Below are 20162 nucleotides of genomic sequence, written 5' to 3'. Positions count from 1 at the left end.
GTTTCTCCCTGAAGTTACTGAATGTTTTACTCAAGGCTAACCAGAATGTCTTCACAGGAGGCTCCGGTTCTGCCCAATGGATCTTATGATGGGAATTCTTTGGTTAAATCTTCTGGGAAACTGATGCTGCTCCAAAAGATGCTGAAGAAGTTACGGGATGGGGGTCACAGAGTTCTGATCTTCTCCCAGGTGAGCAGTGTGGAAGGGCTAGTGAGGAACCTTAAAAAAATTGCTGAAGGATTTTTTTGTTCTATATGAGAATTTTGTTAGGTACAGATAGAGGTAGGTGGAAGAGCTGCTGACAGCTTATATCGCAGCGTGACACCTTGGCAGTCACGGTGGATGGACTGCATTCGTCTCTCTCCTGAGGGAGTCCCTGTAATGTTTAAAACCTCTTTTTATCTGTGGATAAAAGAGAGACAGCAGTAATAGCGCTTCCCCTTGGGGAAGGCCGTTCAGACATAATGCCCTCGTGTTGGCAAAGCTGCCTCTAGAGGATGAGACGTGAGAGCTGCTCCTCTGCAGTACCCTGCTGTTTGCAGGGCTGCTGCCCACTGTGACCTTCAGGCTGTGGCCATGAGCCTGGCAGTGGCTCCAGGGCACACGGTGGGATGTGGGGAGCGCGGTTTGTGCCTCGGGGTGCCGCTCTTTGCAGCAGTGTCCCCCAGCCCTGGGCACGGCCAGGTTCTCTGCGGCACGGTTCCTGCGTGGGCCGTGCAGAGCTGCTCACACCCTGGTTGCCTCGTCCTGCAGATGACAAAGATGCTGGACTTGCTGGAGGACTTCCTGGAGTACGAAGGCTACAAGTATGAGCGGATAGATGGGGGCATCACCGGAGGCTTGCGCCAGGAAGCCATCGACAGGTTTAACGGTACTTGCTTTTCTTCCCTTGGAGGAGCAGGTGCAGGCAGTGCACGCTGGGGTGGATTTACGGCAGCAGCCAGCAGCGGGGTCAGGCTGCCTGTGCCTGAGGAGCCCCCGCTCGCACAGAACAGGCGGTGCGTGGGGTTGCACACGTCTGTCGTGCAGCTCTCTGAAAATTCAGTGTCCTGATGCTCAGCATAGGGCTGTTCCTACCACGTGGTTAAGCCCCTCCAGTGGTGTCTGAGCCTGGTAATGACAGCCTGTTTGGCTTGAAAGACTTGGCATTTTCCTTCAAGGCCTCAGGAGACTGCAGAGCTTCCCCTTCAGGACTGGAGCTGTATTTTCTCCAATAACTGATTTCCAGGCAGTGATGTATTTTTACTCCTTGCCTACCTTGTCTGTTGCTTGTTGGCTTAGACCGATGATTCCCGATGTTTTATAACTGAAGCACGGTACTGCACCTTTCCAAGTAAGCCAAGCTCCTCGCTGTCTCACCTTTTACCACCTGTGGGTTTGTCTTTCTCAGCTCCTGGTGCTCAGCAATTCTGCTTTCTCCTCTCTACCCGCGCCGGTGGTCTGGGCATAAACCTTGCTACAGCCGACACAGTCATTATTTATGATTCTGACTGGAATCCCCACAATGACATCCAGGTTTATTACTTTTTCTTTTCCTTCCAGTATAGTAAGTACCTTTCTGGCTGGGCCCTCTGTTTCCACATTCTGCCCACTGAAATGAGCTGCTGACACCTTCTGCAGTGTTTGCAGGGCATGTTTCTGTTCAGGAGCCCCCTTCCCAGTACCGCTGCCCTTGGCCTGGCCTGTCTCTGGTGTGGGGGAGGACTGGGCATACAACTGGCTTTCCTTCACAGGCTTCTCATTCTCTCCTGCTGCTTGTTTGCAACCAGGTGTCTCCTCCTCTTCTGGGGACCTTCCACTTGTGTTTCCAAAAGCCTCTGGTGAACAGTAGCTAATGACTGACCACCAGTGGGAAACGGCAGCTGGAGAGGCTGAGCAGCAAATGCCTCTAAAAATAATGGAAAAGTGAAGACAAATGTTTTTCCTTCCCATGCGTCCTGGCTGAGAGGAGATCCTCTCCAGAGTTGCCCATCTGTGCCAGCATTTCCTTTACCTGAGTCTTTGGCAAGAGGGTGTGCTGGTACAGGGCGGTGAAGGAGAAGTAAGGGCTTGGTGAATCTGCAGGTAGAGGGTGCCTAGGAGGAACGTCTCTACACTGCCTGCCTTCAGACCCTTCGGTTAGAGGCCTGCATTAGGGAGCTGGTTTGCCTGCAGTCAGTGGAGGGGGAAGGAGAACTCCTACAAAGCCTTCAGGTTGTCTCTGAGGAGCCTCTTTTGCTCCACTGCCCTGTAGCAGCTGTATGTTGAACTGAACTTTGGTCTTGCTGGTGCCTTTTGTGCCCTGGAGGGATCGGAAACTTGGCCTCCCTGTATGGCATGGTGGGGTGCCATCCTCGACAGCAGTGGGGAGCAGTTCCCAGCATTGGGGACCTCACTTCTGGGAGAGAGGGGCTCCTCTGGCTGGGGTCTGGGGCCAGGCTGGAGTCGCTGACCAGGCTGACTGCGAGTGAGCTGCTCTGCAGCTTTGTTCTCCGCCTGCAGGCGTTCAGCAGAGCCCACCGCATCGGGCAGAACAAGAAGGTGATGATCTACCGCTTCGTGACGAGAGCCTCCGTGGAGGAGCGGATCACCCAGGTGGCCAAAAGGAAGATGATGCTCACCCACTTGGTTGTCCGTCCTGGGCTTGGCTCAAAGTCGGGCTCCATGACCAAGCAGGAGCTGGATGACATCCTCAAGTTCGGGACAGAAGAGCTCTTCAAGGATGATGTGGAAGGTGGGGTTTGGAGGGAGCTGGGGGTGCTCTGAGCGAGGCGGGTCCCTGTCCGAGCTGCCGGGGCTCACTCCTGTGTTCTTACGCTTGCAGGCATGGTGTCTCAGGGACAGCGCATCGCCATGCCGGATGCTGTCACCCCTTTCTCTGACACCCTGTCAACCAAAGGGGGTGCGGTGACTCCTGGCATGAAAAAAAAGCATGGTGGCACCCCTCCAGGTCTGTAGCCCCCAGTGCTGGGGCGACTCGGCTCTGTGTCCAACCTGAGCTCTCCTCTCTCTGGGGGCAGGCGTGGTGATTTGCCTTCTGTTCCCTGCACTTTGCTCTCCAGGTGACAATAAGGATGTGGATGACAGCAGTGTGATCCACTACGACGATGCTGCTATCTCTAAGCTTCTGGACCGAAACCAGGATGCAACTGATGACACTGAGCTGCAGAACATGAACGAGTATCTGAGCTCCTTTAAAGTGGCCCAGTATGTTGTGAGAGAAGAGGATGGTGTGGTAATGTGATTAGTATCACGTCTTATAATCACATCTCTCTGTGTGTCCCTCCATATGTACGTCTTCCTCTCCCTTTCTTGTTCTTGCAAGTGGTTCTCTGCAGTGGTTCTCTGACCTGTTACAGACTCTCAGTAGTACCTGGGTTTCTCTGGGCCTCCTTTCCCATCGGAAAAAGGAGATCGTAGAGGCCTGATGTTTAAGATGGAAGCAATAAGGATATCCAGGTGCTGGTGGGCTGGGTCTCCCAGGAACCTGAGGAGCTGTGAAATGGCCACACTGATAGATATGTTTTTGGTGTTGGGTCCCTTCCCCGTGAGATAGCTCTTGTGGTTCTTCCCACAGCTGCAGGATGCGATATTGCCACCAGCACGTAGGCACTTTGTTCTGTCCCTCTGAAGGCTGTTCCCTGGAGACTGAGAGTAGGCATGGTGCTGCTTATGTACTGTATTGCTTTTATTTTCCCAGTAGCTAACTGACTTCCTTCCTTCATCTGTCTCTCAAGTCTGTAGCAGGCTGCTATTCTGGGAAATCTCTGCACATCTGTAGTTGTTCCCTAGGCCTGAGCACGGGCTCTGCAGGGCAGGATGGGTGGCAGTGTTTGTAGGGGCTGTTTCTAGGTACAGATGGCTGGCTGGGAGCTTGTCTCAGCCCTTTGACAGCCTGGCACTGAGGTCAGTACATTTGGGCAAAAACACAGGGTGGAGATTTTGAGTGTGTATATACAAGTAGAGCAGAGTGAAGGCAGTAGACCACTGGGTGGTCAAAGCACGTCTGAAAATCTTGTTTGCCAGCAAATGGCTCAGTGCCCTCCATTCCTCTTTCCCTGGAGTGCAGTTAGAAGGCAGGCAGCAGTGTGACGTGGGGAGGTCTGCAGCTCCCATCTCAAGCCTCTTGTCTTTTGCTTTGCAGGAGGAGGTGGAACGTGAGATCATCAAGCAAGAGGAGAACGTGGACCCCGACTACTGGGAGAAGCTACTGCGGCACCACTACGAGCAGCAGCAGGAAGATCTGGCCAGGAACCTGGGGAAAGGGAAGAGAATCCGCAAGCAGGTCAATTACAATGATGCCTCGCAGGAGGACCAAGGTATGGCCTTAATTGCTCAGCTGCCACGTGGGCTCAGGGGTGGGTAGCAGGCCCTGCGGGCTTGCTTCTCAAGAACTGCACACACAGGTTCTCCAATGAACACAGTGGCTGTATTTCGGTGCTCAGCCTTTCTCTGCAGTTTGATAGACTGCCTGGATCTGTGCTTCCCAAATTCCGAAACTTTATTTTTGTCTGTAACTGTTTTTGCAGGAAGAATTTAGGAAAAAACATGTCCATGGGCAAAATATTTATTTTTTTCTGTATAGGATAATAATAGTTCTGGAATAGTTGAGATTGTGATTTCCTGTTTATTGTTGTGTCTTTCTCTCTTGCTGCCCGGTGCTGGATGCTGTTTGCACCACTCTGTGGGCAGACTCTCACCTGTCCAGCTGTCCCTCCTGGGCAGGCTTGCAGAGTCTTCTCTGCTAACCTTGCCTCCCTTGTGGTCTGCAGAGTGGCAGGACGAGCTCTCTGACAACCAGTCTGAGTACTCCATTGGCTCCGAGGATGAGGATGAAGACTTTGAAGAGAGACCAGAAGGTCAGAGTGAGTTAAATCATTTGATACTCCACAGTATTTGGCTCTGCAGGACCTTCAGTAGTAGCCTATGATCTGGGGCTGGCTGGCACTCCAGTGCAACAGGAATGTCTGGGCTGGAGGGACTGGCTTGCTTCGTAGCCTCCGTTCTGAGGGAGGTATTCCAGCTCACCCTGTGAGGCGAGGTGATTTCCAGGGCAGGAAACATGACCTGCTCTTCTGCTCACTGACTGTTGCAAGACCTTGGTCTGGTCCTTGTGGTAGAAGGATCTAGACCACAAGAGTAACAGGCATGGTGTTCCCTTGCCTGGTAAGTGCTGAAGAGTGCCCCTGGCTTGGGGAGGCCAGCGTGATGGGTGAAGGGGACTCTGCACCCTTGCTGTTGGTCTGTGCAGGTTCTGCTCCCATCAGCAGGGAGTACAGGAAGCTTGGAGCACAGGGCCATCAGCATCTGCACTTTGACTGTCCTTCCTTGTTGGCTGGGCAAGTCCATCACTTAGGCTGCTTGACTCTAGGTGGCAGGAGACAATCACGAAGACAGCTGAAGAGTGACCGAGACAAGCCTCTCCCTCCTTTGCTGGCAAGAGTTGGGGGGAATATTGAGGTGAGTGTCAGCATTGGCCAGAGCACGTCTGTGTCTGTCTGTCCTCATTCATGCTGGGTCACCAGCATCAGTCCTGGTTCAGCACGTGTAACAGCTGTGAGGCTCTGAGATGCCGCGTATTTTCAAGGCCACATTGTGATCACAGTGACACGTCTGCTCCCTGCAGGTTCTCGGGTTCAATGCCCGTCAGCGCAAGGCTTTCCTGAACGCTATCATGCGGTGGGGCATGCCACCCCAGGATGCCTTCAACTCTCACTGGCTGGTCCGGGATCTGCGAGGGAAGAGCGAGAAAGAGTTCAGGTACAGTGGTCCCAGGCAGGCGTGGTGAGGTCTGTCCCAGGCTCTGCACTGGCTTTCTTACACGCAGCTTCTTCCTGCTGTGTGCCTGGCGGTGGAACTCTGCCCTTGCCCTCTGGTGAAAGCAGGCGGTTTGGGTGCTCTGCTCAGCAGGGGGTTTGTGGTCCAGGCTAGACCATGCTTTGGCTTTCCTTCTGCAGGGCATACGTCTCTCTGTTCATGAGACATTTATGTGAACCTGGAGCAGATGGTGCTGAAACCTTTGCAGATGGCGTTCCCCGGGAAGGGCTGTCACGCCAGCACGTGCTGACTCGGATAGGAGTTATGTCACTAGTAAGGAAGAAGGTGGGTGAGTAAAATTTTAAATGTGCCATTTCAGGTATGTTCTGGACACTTGGGGGTTTCATTAGCTGGTAAATGCCTTCTTGCCAGGGATCCCCTCACTGAATCTCCAAGCACATCTGTTTTTGTCAAAGATGTATGTGATGGTAATGCAAACTGCCTTTCAAATCCTGCCACTTCTTTCTCCTGAAGGCATATAGGATGAGAGGCATTTCATAGCCTGTGAGACAAAAAAAGATCACACTGGAGATTTGTTCAGCCTCCCCAAAGCTGTGAGTCTCAGCACAATGGGGTCAAATGTCCCTGGCAGGGTGGGTGCGGTGATCCTGCTACTTAGTGAATCTGCCTGTAAAGCAGCCTGAACATACAGGGTCTGCAGCGCTGGGCTGGAAAGGTCAGGAAGAGAGGCTCTTCTAGGCTTTAGTTTGCTCCAGACTGGGTGGGAATACCACAGCCCTGTCTGTGGTATTTTAGTGATCTAGGTCAGTTGGAGGTAAAGTGCACACTTGGCAAAAAATCATGAGAAAATCACATTTTGAACTTGCAAAAATTCTTAGATTTATAGTTTTTTTTTCATTTCAGATGGGACTATTATGGTCACCTCTCAGACCTCCTGTACTGTACAGGCCAGAGATTTTCACTTGCAGAGTCTTGCATTGTGCCCAGCATCTTGTTGAACTAAAGCATGTCTTTTAGAGAGACATCCAGCCTTGATTTGGGACTGAACTCAGCTAGTTTCTCTGTTTTGTGGCTAATCCCAGGCATGTGCTGACCCCACAGATACCAGCAGTTAGTCAGGTATAGAGGAGGAGATGTATGTTCAGCTGTCTTGCAGAATTGGACATCCACAGATTGCAAGTGATGGGTTGCCAAATCCATTGCTGAGACTCCTTTTTCATCGGTACGGTTCCCCACATCACAATCCATGTGTCAACAAGGGAGACAATGAGTTGTCCTAGGGAGTCCTTTAGGTGATCAGAGAAGTGGTCACAGTGTGGCAGTGAGGAAAGGCAAATGCGGAGGGTGACAGCGCTTGTTTTTGGCTGTGTCTTGAGCACCGACTATTACTTTGCTGGGTAGGGAGAGTGGGAAATTGCTACTTAGGGAATCGGACGTATAGCGGAGGCTCTATGGAAAAGGGAGAGGGCAGAGAGGCCCCAGAGGCTAGGGCTGTAAACTCACTGCATGAGCACTCCCAGCAGCCAGGTACAGCTCGCCCTGCATGTGTGCAGAGGCTTTGCGTGGGCACTGGCATGGTCACCAGCATGCTGCCGTTCTGTCGCGCCCCTGCCCCGGAGCCGTGTCCGTAGTGTAACTCAGTGCTTCTCCCTCATGTCTGCAAAGCCACCACGGCCGCAGCAGACCTGCTGGAACACGGGGAGCTTTCTGTGTAAACATGGTGCCTGCTGCCTTGGGCAGGGAGAGACTGGTGCAGGGCAGCTGGTGGAGGTGCTGCTGAGACCCGGGAGTCTGGAGGGCAGCAGGGCACGGACATCCCATGCTGGTGTGGACAGTGGCATCTGCTGCTCAGCGAAGCGTGCCACCACTGGCAGGCACAGAAGTGCCCCACAGACTGTTACTGTGCTGCCGCCTGTCTGTGTTTGACTTGATGGCATGCGTCTGCCCCAGGTCCAGGAGTTTGAGCATGTCAACGGGAAGTACAGCACCCCAGATCTGATTCTGGAAGGCCCAGAGAGCAAGAAGTCCAGTGAGATTGTTTCTTCAGATCCCAACACCCCTGTCCCGGCCAGCCCAGCGCATATGCACACAGGACCTCTTACCCTTGCAGGTAAATGTGCCTGCGGGCTTCCAAGTGATTGTGACTTCTGTCTGGCTTAGGAAGGGAGGTGGAACAAGGCATCAGAAGGTTTTGCAGTTATCTGCCTGGCACTGTGCAGTTGGCAAAGTCCAGGGGTCCCTGTCAACAGCTTCCTTGCTTTGCTGCTGTTACAGAAAAAATAGAAACACAACTTGGATTCCAAGAGGAAAAGGAACAAGTGGAGCAGAAACCCAAGAAGGTGTCTGACAGCCAGGTAGGGTGGCTTTTTTCAGCATCTCCTCCGGGAGGCCTTTTCATGGCCTGCCTGGGAGCTTGGAGCATTCCCGAGAAATGGGCAATGCTGGGCTGAGTGCTGCACGTGCACTGGGCTCCAGCCTTTCCCCTTCTTGGAGTGCAAAGTTACAGGCATTTCATGCTGTCACTGCTCTGGGAGTCATGCAGGAGCTGAGATCTGTGAAACCAGGCCAGCATTAGCAGCCCTGAAATTTCCCGGCTGCATGCTCCCATGAGTTTCTGCGGTCTTTTCCTATCTGGACTGACTAGACTTCGCTTCCACACAAACACAAAATCTTGTGGAGGAAGTGTGGGGAGAGAATTGGTCACGATCCTAAGCCCACGCCATTGCCCAGCAGACTCGGTAGAGTTGGGGTAATGGGTTTCTTGGGAAATGCTGCAGCATTGCTCAGGAAACAAACCACGTCCCTCTGACTGCTGGGCTAAGTGCGGATGCTTTACATTAAGGTGCCTGCAAGTGCTGAGAAGGTGGAAAGTGAAGAGCACCAAGAAAGCTGTGAAAGCAAAGAGAAACTGAAGGAAGAGAAACAAGAGGAGGGTGAAAAGGCTGAGCCTTCTCCCGAGCCTTTAGTGAAAGGTGAGTCTCTCTGTGGCACAGAAGAATGTGGTCCCCAAGTGCAGACTCCATTCTGAGCAGCCTTTGGTACATTTGCGAGGGCTGTGACACTTACCAGTGACATTGATGTGTGCTGGAGAAATTCTTCACCTAAAGTCACACAGACACTGGAGCATGACCGTGACAGCCTCAGGTACGCTGTTGCTCCTGACAGGCTTTCCCTCTGGTGGGAAGCTCTGGCCCTTGTGTCTTGCTTTTGTCTTCCTCTTCTCCAAATCACAGTGGAAAACCTGGATGTCGCAGTGTCCTACAGAAATTCCTGAAAAAAAGTCTTCCCGTTGAACTTCCAGTTTGTTGTTTAGATAATGACAGAACATTATCACAAATGTAATCTACACTGTAATACTAAAGCATTAGTTTAGTATAATGTGCAAATCAAAACAAATCAAAAGTAAGTTACGTGAAATGCTCATTTTGGGGGGCATTTTCTTTTATAATAAGGTGTTCCGCTAGATATCTTGAGTAAGAGGGAAAGTTAAATATGTTTTCTTGATAAAATTCAGAATAATATTGTCTGAAGTTGTTTCTTGAACAACTTGAATGTACATACAATATAATTCCTTTACCCTTTACCCTAAAAGGTAAAGTGTATCCAGATGTTGTTCCCTGAAGAGCATTTTCATGTCAAGTTTTTCTCACAGTCCCGTTCCCTTCTACAGATGAGGGAATTCAAGAAAAAGAGAAGCCTTCAGAAAAGCCAGAGTTGTACAGTAGTCCTGGTAAAGGGGAGGACAAAGAAGTCAAACCAGGTAAGGTGCAAGGAGGCTTTTTCGAGAGAAGTGGCATGAAGTGCCCTGGTGGGCAGGTCTCGAAAGCAAGGCAGGTGTCTGGCACAGAGGCAAGGGCAGGCGTCTGCAGGGTGTTGGTGAGGACAGCTGGCAGCACCTGCAGCAGTTAATGCATTGTGGTGATGCTCAGAAGCCAGGGAGCCCCAGACCCTGTTACAGTGGGCATTGCCTGTACTTGTGAAAACAATAGGAGCTGCTGGAAGGAGCAGACGGTCAGCAGCTGTGGAGCAGAAAGTGGGCTGGTTGTTTTCCCAGCTTTAGTGGGGAGTTCCTCTTGCAGTTAATAGAGCAGTGATGACACCGATCAGTCTTTCGTCTGAGTAAATTTAGACAGGCATAATTTTGTGTGTTTGCCAAGCAGAGGATACCAAGGTGGAAGAGAAGGAACAAAGCGAGACTCAGCAAAACGGTGACAAAGAAGAAGAAGAGGATGGAAAGAAGGATGACAGAAATGTGAACTTCAGATTCATGTTCAACATCGCTGATGGTGGCTTTACAGGTAACAGCAAGAGACGAGGCATTTTAAAAGGTCTGTGAACTTGAACGTTCTACAGTCTCATGGCAGAATGTCTCGGTTCTGCACTGTTCCCATGGCTGCCTGGGAAATCTCCTAGCTCACGCTGCCTGCTGCGCTCGTACAATGTCCCCAGCAGCTCTGCTGGCTGACCAGGCTGTCTCTCTCCTGTTTCTGCAGAGTTGCACACGCTGTGGCAGAATGAGGAAAGAGCTGCCATCTCCTCCGGCAAGATCTATGACATCTGGCACCGAAGACACGACTACTGGCTGTTGGCAGGAATTGTCACGTACCCTTTAGCTTTGTGGGCAGTTGCCTCCCCATGCTGGGGAGGCTGCGGGGGGAGGAGACCTCTGTGGAGCAGTGGGAGCAGGGAAGCTGGGGCGATGGGGAGGGGATGGAGCAGGGAAGGGGATTGGAGAGGTGTCACCGAGAAGTGCTGCCTACTGGCCAGTTCTTCCCTTGACGCTCCCTCTGCGCCCAGTCACGGCTATGCCCGCTGGCAGGACATCCAGAATGACCCGCGCTACGTGATTCTGAACGAGCCCTTCAAGTCGGAGATACACAAGGGGAACTACCTCGAGATGAAGAACAAGTTCCTTGCCCGGCGGTTCAAGGCAAGTTACAGGTCCAGGGCTGGCGAGTCCTTACCAGTGGCACAGCAGAGCCCCTGCAGCAAGGATGGAGTCAGAAAGCACTTGGCAGCAGAGCAGGAGGCAGCTGGGTGTTTTGTAAGACACTCGTGGCAGACAGAGGAGCACCCAGGCACTCCTTGAGGGGCAGGGCTGGAAAAGGGGGAGCACTCGCTGGCTCTGGAGGGTGGTGAGACCAAGCTGGCCAATCTGGGCTTGTGCCTGGGAGTGGACTGGGCGCTGTTCTTGCTTCTGACAATTGCAGTGCTGTGGAAATGCTGCCCAAATCCCTTTCTGGGATGCTCAGGGTGTGATTGGGCCTGCTTTGGGATTCCCCCAGGAGCTTGTTGGGGTCAGGCAGCTGGGGAGGATGGCAGGCATGTGGGCAGCTGTAGCTTCCGGAGTGACACTGGTTTGCACTGGTGCAGTCCTGAATCTGTCCCGAGTCCTTGCTCTCCTGTACCCCCCAGTTGCTGGAGCAGGCCTTGGTGATAGAGGAGCAGCTTCGACGGGCTGCGTACCTCAACATGACTCAAGACCCCAATCACCCGGCCATGGCATTGAACGCCCGTCTGGCTGAAGTGGAGTGCCTTGCTGAGAGCCACCAGCATCTCTCCAAAGAGTCCCTTGCTGGGAACAAGCCTGCAAATGCCGTCCTGCACAAGGGTACGCAGTGCGATGGGGAGCGAGCCAGCTGCCCGCAGAGCTCCTCGTGAGCAGCTCCAGGGCTGGAGCTGTCTGCTGCCCGCTGCGCCTGGGGCAGGGGCTGGGGTGCCGCGGCTCAGCGCCTGTGGCTGTGCCTTGCAGTGCTGAACCAGCTCGAGGAGCTGCTGAGCGACATGAAGGCCGACGTGACGCGCCTGCCCTCCATGCTGTCCCGCATCCCGCCCGTGGCCGCGCGGCTGCAGATGTCGGAGCGCAGCATCCTGAGCCGCCTCACCACCCGCGGGGGCGAGCCCCCGGTCCAGCAGGTCAGTGGGCCGTGGGCCAGGGCACAGAGCTCGCCTGGGAGGCCCGTGCCCGCTCCGCCGTGCGTGCGTGCTGTCTGCCCCCAGCTCTGCTCCCCGGCCTTGCCCTGTGAGCACCCCGGTCCTGCTGGGCCTTGGCAGGGTGGAGGGCAGGACGGGGCTGTGCTCCGGGCTCCACGACAGTGCCTGTTTCACCTCGTTATTTCCTCAGGGTTCCTTTGGTTCCTCCCAGATCTACAACAACAACTTTGGGCCGAATTTCCGAGGTCCTGGGCCTGGTGGGATTGTTAACTACAGTCAGATGCCTCTAGGACCATATGTGACCGGTAGGTTGGGACTTCTAGAGGACACTGACAGGGGAAGTCAGGGGGCAAATTCTAGCGGGCCACGAGCACACCCAAAGGACTGTGGGCAAGCGAGCTGTTTTCTCTCTTACCAATAGATATTTAGCCGTTTCCAAGATTTTCTTCTGCAGTTCCCATTTCCACCTGAGGTAAGGCTGTGCTTAAATTGCCTCCTTCCATGTGTCGGGACTGGCGGTAGCGTGCGTGCGGACGGGCGGGACGCACGGGTCCGTACGGGGTGTGAGAGGGCTCTGCGCTGCCGTGCCTCCTGGGGCGGGGGTGGCTGCCACCCGTGTGCCTGGCAGACCGTGAGTCCCCCTCTCTGTCCCCTCAGCAGCCCCCTGGGCCACTCTGCAGCCCGCGAGCAGGAGCCGTGGAGTTGCTGAGGGACGGCACCGCCACGGCAGGGCAGGGGACGCACGGCGGCGCTGCCCGTGGGACGCGAGCCCTGCCGCAGGCCTGTGCCCCCTCGCCTTTGAGTGTGCTTCGCCCGATGTGACCCCGCCATCGCAAGAACTGCTCTGAAGGGGATTTCATTTCCTTGTACATTTTTTGCACTTTCTTATTGAAGACTTGAAGAGTTTGTCTGGAAAATGTGGGATGAGTTAAGAAGGGATATAGAGTAACAGTATTTATGTCTGTTTTTATCGACATGTATCAGATTTAAAGGGAGACCTGTTGGAAGCTCTGTTTCTAGTCCAGTTCCTCCATGCTGACCGTTAGGCACCAAGCTTAATCCTGTTCGGTAGCTTCCCTGTGAGTTCTATTTTTATGTCTTCTTTGTGTTTGAGCAAGTGCATGCCCGCCGCTGCCCTGCTGCCAGAGGGAGGGAGTAAAGAGGAGGAGGAGGAGGGAGAGAGGAGCCTGTGCGTGGCCTTTCACGTCGCCCTGGCCCCCCAGGCAGGTGGCTGAGCCCTGCCCCGCTGTCCCTCTGCCCGCAGCCTGCCCTCACCGTGCTGCGGCTGTGGGAGGGCTCCCAGAGCAGGCCCAGGAGGGAAGGAGGAGGCTGCAGGGGGAGAGCAGGTCGGGGAGCGCCCGCAGCCGCTGCGGTGCTCGGCACGGGGTGCGCCCGGGCTGGGTTGTGCTGTGCAGTGCCAGCCCAGCGGGTGCGGTGGGGCTCCCCTGGGACCCCCCTGAAGGAAGGGGCCAGAGCCCTCGGCTGCCCCCTTCCCTGGCCGTGGGCTGCCCGGAGCTGAAGGAGGTCTGAGCGGGCACAGGAGGGTGCGGGCAGGAACCGCTCCGGGCGGAGCAGGGAGGCGGAAGCCTTTTTGCCTTCATGCCTGGCGGGCTGTTACTTTGTGATACTGACTGCAGCGTGATGACCTTTCGTAGGAGGTTTATGGCACCTGTAACCAACACACTCACATTTACTTTGTACTCTATGTGTTTCGGTTTATGTTCTCTGTGTTTTAATAAATCCTGTAAAATGGAGGCAGGAGCAGCGTTGTTACTCGGCTGGCGGCTGCGCCCCGGCCCTGCCAACGTGCCCGCAGCCTGGCGCGGGGGGCTCTGCCCTTCTGCCCACGGGAATGGGGCAGGATGCGAGCGAGCTGCTCAGTGAGTTGGGAGAGGGGCCCCGAGAGCCAGCCCATGTGTGGGCTCCCCCACGGCGCCGCCCCCACTTTTCACTGGAGCAGCACGGATGTGCCCGCAGACTGGCACAGCAGCCCTAGACCTGAACGGCAGCACCGGGGCAAACCAGCGCTTGTCAGCATCCTGCACACTCACAGGGGTGCGCGCACACACCTGCATGCATAAAGCGGTGCGCACACCCAGCGGTGCACACAGCAAGGAGCTGCCCCCCACCAGCCATCTCCCTCCAGGTGAGCTCTGCACGGGAAGCAGCCGCTGCCCCTTGCACACTCGCCTTCCACTCACGTGTGCCTAGCTATAAGTGTGTGTATGTATATTTATTATGTATTTATTATGTATGTATTATGCATATAAAAAGCCATATATATAGTTTGATATGTAGATGTAAATGGGCATTGATATAGGTATAGGTGTATGTGTATAGCTTTAGCTATGTAAGTATACAGATGTGTATATATTTTTGTAGACATACATATAGTAACGCATGCATTTACACACATGCATGTGCACTTATCTAAATATATAGAGAGGGCGTGTGCTTATGTATATAGGTTGAGCTATACATATCTGTAATTTCTACAAAAAGGTGCACTCTGTATACATATATCTTTATATGTAAACCTATGTATAAGGATGGGTGTATATTCAGGTATTGATATCCATATCCCTACATATGTATGTTTGTATTTAAAGCTACATATATACAGATATTTACATATATGCATTTCTAATTTGTGTGCATATATATGCATACATATATTTAAATATATCAATACACTTATGCATATGCATACAGATGTATATATGTACGTCTCTGTATGTATATATGTATGTGATATATATGAGTGTATATCTACACATATGGAGATGTATAAATATGTATCACTGTCAGTCTAGCAATAGGTATAAGTATATAGATTGACATATACAGCTGTGTATATTATATACACACATATATACACCTGTAATCTGTGTGCGCATATATTTACATATGTCAGTATGTGTAGATATCTATAGCTGCATGTAGCTATGCAGTTCTGTATGTGTGTTTATGCATGTTTGCACCCAGATACACAAACCTTGCTCCTATCGGTATCTGCACAGGTATATCTGTACAGACTGACACGTATACAGCGCACACACACACACACACACACAGAGACTGTCCCACCCCCCTCACCTCCACGCAGCCAAGTGCTGTGAGCTGCCGCAGGACAGGCGGGTGCTGCCCCTTGGGGGCTCTGTCTGGGGAGGGTCTGTGCAGGGCCCCCCTCACAGGGACACCCCCTGCCCCCCCACATCCCCCTCCTGCCCCACGGCCTCCCCTCCCCTCCTTCCCCCCTCCCAGGCGTGGGCGCAGGAGCAGGCACACCGACCCGGGCCGGCAGCCCCCACGCCGCTGGGGAGAAGACTTTGCTGTTGGTGGTGGTTTGGTGGTTGTTTCCTTGTTGGTGTTGTACAGCAGCCTCTTACAGCCCGTGCGGTCCCGGCCAGCAGCCAGCCCTGCACGCGCAACGCTCCCGCGGCCGCCGTGCTCCGAGCGCGCCCGAATGTAACAGCCTCCTCGTCCAGAAACACAAAGTAAAGAAGAGAAGCAGCGGGGAGACGCATGCAACGGCCGGAGCCGCCGCCTGGGACAGGTCCCACCGGCCGAGTCCTCTGCGCGGTGCCCAGCGAGCGTGCCGGGGCCGCGTGCCGGGGCCAGCCAGGCCAGCGCAGCGCGGAGCCCGAGCCCGAGGCGCCCGTCGTCATCGTGCACCAGCGCGGGCGGCTTCAGCAGTTGGAGAGGAAGCTCCGAGGCCGGGCATCAGGTGGGCACCGCCTCTGCGCGCTCCCCGGCAGTGGCTTTTCTTGCATCCAAAATAAATGTTACGTAGTAAGCATTATGTTCTCTTGCAGCGACATTTGAAACGATTTCTCTAGACGGTCTCGGCGCATTGTGTTCTCGATGCGAACCGCTCTCCACTTTGCTTCAACAAAGCGTAAGCAAGCGAACAGGAGGCAAGGGCGGCGCGGCGTCCCAGCGGCGGTACGTGCTTAGGATCTGTAGTCCTTCTTGCTGTAGGGTTTATTGCCCAGGATGCTGTCGATCTCGTGGACGATGGAAGACGACAGCTTTGGAAGAACCTGTGCGCAAGCAGGGAGTGCGGTCAGGATCCAGGTGGGACGGTGGGTGCAGAGCTGGCCCCATGCCAGCAGCGTCTTTGACTCAGCGTTCCATCAGGCAAACCCACGCTTCTTCTGCAAAACCTCCCCTTCCTACGTGGTGCAGGGCAGCACTGGACCCATCCCGTCCCCGCCACAGAGCTGCGCGGGCCTCACCTGTATTGCTCCGATGTTCTCCATCAGCTGGTCCGCGTTGGAGGCACCCAGCAGGACGGAGCTGACGCCCTCGTTCCGCAGACACCAGGCTGGGGATGCAGAGCGTGGAGCCTGAGCGCGGCCCAGCCGCCCCCCCCGCCCTCCTCCCCGGCCCCCTTACCGATGGCGAGCTGGGGCAGCGTGCAGCCCAGGCGCTCGGCGATGGCCTGCAGCTCCTTCAGCTTGGCCTGCTGCCGCCGGCCCTCCTCGCTCAGGATCTTGTCCTTCAGCCACTGGTACCCCTGGGGGTGAGAGAGGGGGGTCAGCAGCGGTCTCAGGGGTGTCCCTGGCACGCCGCCTGTCCCATCCCATGGCATATGGGACGGGGCCAGCACCTTGCAAGTAATGTGCTGTGCTTTCCATGGAAAAGGTAACCAAAAATGTCCCCAGGTCTTGCTTCTCAACCTCTGCACCCCCTCCCCAACACACGCACCCCCTGCTCTGCAGCCATTCCCTCCCTGGGGGAGCCCCGAGCCCTACAAGTCCCTCGGCACATGCAGAGTGCAGGGCTTCACCTTCAGCGATGCCCGGGAGTAGGGGGGGATGCCGCCGTCGTACTTCCCTGAGACGATGCCGCAGGCCAGCGGGGACCAGGTCATGGCGCCGACGCCTGGGGAGCAGAGCAGAGGGGTGGGCCGGTTGCTCCCCGTGCTCCAGCCCTTCCTGCTGGGTTTGGTGAGAGCTCGGGGGCACGGGGCTGGTACCTATCTTGTGGAAGAGCTCGGGCAGCTGCACCTCCACCTTCTCCCGCTGGAACATGTGGTACTCGGCCTGCTCGCAGATCGGCGGGATCAGGTTGAACTGCCGGGCCACCGAGTACGCCTCCTGCAAAGCCCGGGTGTGCAACGTCAGCGCTCGCTGTGCCTGCGGCCCGGCCCCGCCGCCCCACGGGGCCGTGGCGGCCGTTCGAGCAGCGATTCGGGCAGCGAGGCCTCTGCAAGCACTTGTAGCGGCATCAGCCGGCGGCGCGCAGCCCCTACCATGATCTCCATGGAGCTCCAGCGCGACGTCCCCCAGTACATGGCCATCCCCTGGTTGATGACGTGGGTCATGGCGCGCACCGTCTCTGCCGGGGAGGAAGGGGAGAGCGGCAGGCGGGCGTTAGGGAGCGGGACCCGCGGCTGGGCGCGGGCACGCTGCGGGGAGGGGGCTGGCGCTGCACAGACATCTTGCAAGCAGTGTACGTCCAAACACCAAACCGGGGCGGGAGTTTGACGCGGAAATTAAAACAAAAGGGAACCGAAAACGACCCGCAAGAGAGAGACTGCGCTGGAAGTCGCTTCTCCACACCTAGTGCTTTTCCAAATCTATTAAAAACAGACCCAAATCAAACCACATGAGAGAGTCACATGGAGCTGACATATTTAGGTGTGATTGTGCTGAGATGAGCAGGGAGAGACAAAAAGGATGTGATTTATGGTCCCCCAGGTGGGGGTGGTGTTCAGGAGATGCTTTTGGAGAGGGAGCAGGAGGGGGGCTGAGGGAGCAGGCACCGGCCCTGCCCGGGGTGGGAGACGCTGGGCTCTGGGGCACAGAGAGCAGCCTGAGGCACCAGGCCCCCGCTGCGAGGGCACCAGCACCAACGCTGCGCGTGGCACCCGGAGACCAGCTGAAAGCATCACCCTCACACCAAAAAGACAGGAAAAATAGGGGAAAAAGAGAAACAGGCAGAAAAGGGCTGCTTCGAGTACTCAGCACCCAGACGGAGCTGGTGTGGGTGCCCTGCTGCTGGCGGGGCAGCGGCGCAGGCTGAGCCCCACACCTGGCACTGTCACCGCGCGGGAGGCTGGTGCTGCCTGCAAGGTGGGGGGGCTAAAAGCCAGCTCCAGCTTTGCCCAAAATGCTCCATTGCAGAAATGAGTCGCAGGTAAAACAGGGCTTAAGGACACACAAAAAAAGAGCACCTTCCCCAAACCCTGCATTTAGTAAGTGGTGTTGGCAGCACCGTGGGTCTCTTGCAGAATGGCTCCGGGATGCGCACGGACCCACCGGCATGCGGCGAGGGTACCTGGGGCCACCACGTCGTACAGTGCTTGCAAGGCTGCTTGCAAACGCCGCAGGAGAGGGGGAAGCTGGCGGGCGTTTGTACAACCTTCTGGTTACAACCGGCTGGAAAGCACGCCTGCTGCACGCGTCCCCGGGCACCACCGTCCTCACCCGCCTCCGCAGCTCGGGGAACGGGCTGGGACACACGGAGCTGCGGATCGGCCAGGCTGGCCGGAGGCTGCCCGTGGGGAGGCTGCAGGAAGCAGCTCGTCCTCTGCACCCAGCACCGCCCTCACCTCCAAAACGAAATGCTGAGCAGGAGCAGCTGGGCTCACTGCCCCATCCGGGGCTTGCAGCCCGGAGGAAGGGGCTCGGTGCCGGGACCGACCACCAGTGGCCCCTGGGCCAGCATCGCGACCTCGGCCTTGTGCTGCTCAGCTGGGGGGGGTTGGCTGCATCTTCAGCTGCTGGCCCCAGGCAGCTCTGAGCCATGCAGGCTGGGTTGCAAGCCAGGACGTGCTGCCACGCCAAATGGAGGAAGCAGGAAGGAAAACACAGACAAGGCTTGGTTTAACACCACCAGTGCATGCACCAGTGGGCTGGCAGCTCAGCCAGGCACTGGGTTTGTGTTAACCAAAGGCTCTGGCAGCTCCGCATGGGACGAGAGAGGGCCGCGTGGAGAAAGCCTGGTCCTGCACGTGCAGGGAGGGGGGCAAACAGGGGTGGCCTGGGGCTGGGGGAGGCTGCGTGCAGCTAGCTGGGTGCTGGGCTGCGGCCCTGCACAGTGCCCGCAGGGGGACAGGCTGGCAGCGCCCAGGGTATTAGGAAAAGCTGCACCTGGAAGGACTGCTGGCTCCGGCAGGAGATGGGGCTGCCGCGGGGTGCTCCCCATGCACTCACAGCTGGGATGGAGAGAGAAGAGCCGCGGGTTTCCAGCTGAGCTCGGAGCCAGCTGCCCCCAGGCTCCCTCCCCCTGCACCCAGCGTGTGAGCTGCATCCAGCGGGGCTGGAAATCGCCCGGGTTTGGATTGCTCCACTCATTAAAACTTGTGTCAAGTGGCGCGTCGCTAGGCAGGCTTTTGCCCAAGCCCCGTACCCACATACTGAGGGGAAACACCCGGCACAGCCCGGTGCAAGCGGCAGGGCAGGGCCGAGAGCTGGCACCACGGCACCCGGGAGCCGGTCTGCTCTAACAGTGGCGCCTTGCAGCTCCCCGCCAGCCTCCGTGCTCCCTGCCACGCAGGGGACTTGAACCCCCTGCATCTAGGAATGATACCTGAAATCCCCTGCAACAAGGACCGTGCCGTGCTCCCCCTGGCACGCTCGCCCCGCTCCCGAGCACTCTCCCGGCGCCCCCCGTGCGCTCTGAGCCCCGCGGCACAGGGCTAAAGCAGCGCTTCCAGCGGCAGCACGCCCGACCGCAGCCATGCACGGGGAGAGGACCGGGGTGAGATGAGGCGACGGGGAGGGGAGCCACCAGCTGTTTGCTTTGTTCCTTTACTTGCAAGATGTTCTCGGGGGCAGGGGGTGTATTTTTGTTTGGCTGTTGCTGCTGTTTTCCTTTGCGCATTTTATGGAGAGGATTGTTCGGGGGGGAAGGAATTAAAATTAAAGACAAGTGCGGGTTCTGTCCCATAAAATGCCGCTGGGGTTCAGACTGCGGGTACGATGTACCTTCTATGATGAATGTTCTTGACTTGGAAGAACTAAATGGGTCCCCTGGTGATAAAAGAAAGATGTAGAGAGACCAGAGGTTACAGCTGCCGGCGTATCACAGCGAAGGGCACGACGAGGGGCGTGGAGCTGGGGGCGCCTCCAGCACCGCGGCAGCAGCCTCCGGCTGTCCAAGCGTGGCCGGGGAGGCTCCTGGCACCGGGCGAGGGAGGGGGCGTTCTGCAGAGCTTTAACTTTGTGCCCGTGCTGAACGCATTGACAGAGGGAAGGATTTATGCTCAGTAATGGAAAACACGCTTTAGAAGAGAAAGCCTGCCACACAAAGCATGATTAAAACCCACGGATGGCAATGAAATACAAGACGCACGATGCGATGCACAGCTGAGGCTGCCGGGAGGCAGCCCTCCCGCTCGGGACCAGCGGGTCGCCGCCTCTCCGCACCGCCGAGGGGCGAGAGGGGAGGAGCGGGACCTGGGGGCAGCGGGGCGGTGGCGCTGAGGAAGGGGCACGGCCCCGGGGACCTGGGCTGGACGC

General features: G+C 56.1%; 2 protein-coding genes across 25 annotated transcripts in view; one reads left to right on the top strand and one right to left on the bottom strand.

The window, feature by feature from the left end:
* Window positions 1–13445, top strand: part of CHD5 (chromodomain helicase DNA binding protein 5) — a 36388-nt gene extending 22943 nt beyond the window's left edge. For 5 of the 9 annotated variants that reach the window (XM_080563801.1, XM_080563800.1, XM_080563798.1 and 2 more), the window contains 23 exons: window positions 58–189; window positions 754–871; window positions 1391–1515; window positions 2482–2713; window positions 2804–2929; window positions 3042–3214; window positions 4124–4298; window positions 4752–4844; window positions 5351–5439; window positions 5606–5739; window positions 5937–6081; window positions 7708–7867; window positions 8032–8111; window positions 8600–8729; window positions 9428–9517; window positions 9918–10055; window positions 10251–10359; window positions 10555–10687; window positions 11173–11368; window positions 11510–11673; window positions 11882–11996; window positions 12113–12163; window positions 12349–13445. In XM_080563801.1, the coding sequence (XP_080419927.1) occupies window positions 58–189; window positions 754–871; window positions 1391–1515; window positions 2482–2713; window positions 2804–2929; window positions 3042–3214; window positions 4124–4298; window positions 4752–4844; window positions 5351–5439; window positions 5606–5739; window positions 5937–6081; window positions 7708–7867; window positions 8032–8111; window positions 8600–8729; window positions 9428–9517; window positions 9918–10055; window positions 10251–10359; window positions 10555–10687; window positions 11173–11368; window positions 11510–11673; window positions 11882–11996; window positions 12113–12120 (2865 nt within the window). In that variant the 3' untranslated portion in view covers window positions 12121–12163; window positions 12349–13445. Of the gene's footprint in view, window positions 1–57; window positions 190–753; window positions 872–1390; window positions 1516–2481; window positions 2714–2803; window positions 2930–3041; window positions 3215–4123; window positions 4299–4751; window positions 4845–5350; window positions 5440–5605; window positions 5740–5936; window positions 6086–7707; window positions 7868–7917; window positions 8112–8599; window positions 8730–9427; window positions 9518–9917; window positions 10056–10250; window positions 10360–10554; window positions 10688–11172; window positions 11369–11509; window positions 11674–11881; window positions 11997–12112; window positions 12164–12348 lie in introns of all 9 variants that reach the window. The other 4 variants (XM_080563802.1, XM_080563805.1, XM_080563799.1 and 1 more) reach the window with 3 other exon arrangements.
* Window positions 13446–15030: 1585 nt separating this feature from the next.
* Window positions 15031–20162, bottom strand: part of KCNAB2 (potassium voltage-gated channel subfamily A regulatory beta subunit 2) — a 28080-nt gene continuing 22948 nt past the window's right edge. For 12 of the 16 annotated variants that reach the window (XM_080563845.1, XM_080563846.1, XM_080563834.1 and 9 more), the window contains 6 exons: window positions 16949–17034; window positions 16673–16793; window positions 16484–16578; window positions 16090–16210; window positions 15930–16018; window positions 15031–15734 (listed from right to left, as the gene is read on the bottom strand). In XM_080563845.1, the coding sequence (XP_080419971.1) occupies window positions 15645–15734; window positions 15930–16018; window positions 16090–16210; window positions 16484–16578; window positions 16673–16793; window positions 16949–17034 (602 nt within the window). In that variant the 3' untranslated portion in view covers window positions 15031–15644. The other 4 variants (XM_080563837.1, XM_080563838.1, XM_080563840.1 and 1 more) reach the window with 2 other exon arrangements.

Source organism: Anser brachyrhynchus, assembly GCF_964034855.1.
Source record: "Anser brachyrhynchus genome assembly, chromosome: 21".
NCBI lineage: Eukaryota > Metazoa > Chordata > Aves > Anseriformes > Anatidae > Anser > Anser brachyrhynchus.
Note: the sequence above shows the minus strand (reverse complement) of the source record. Positions and strands in the feature narration are given on the sequence as shown.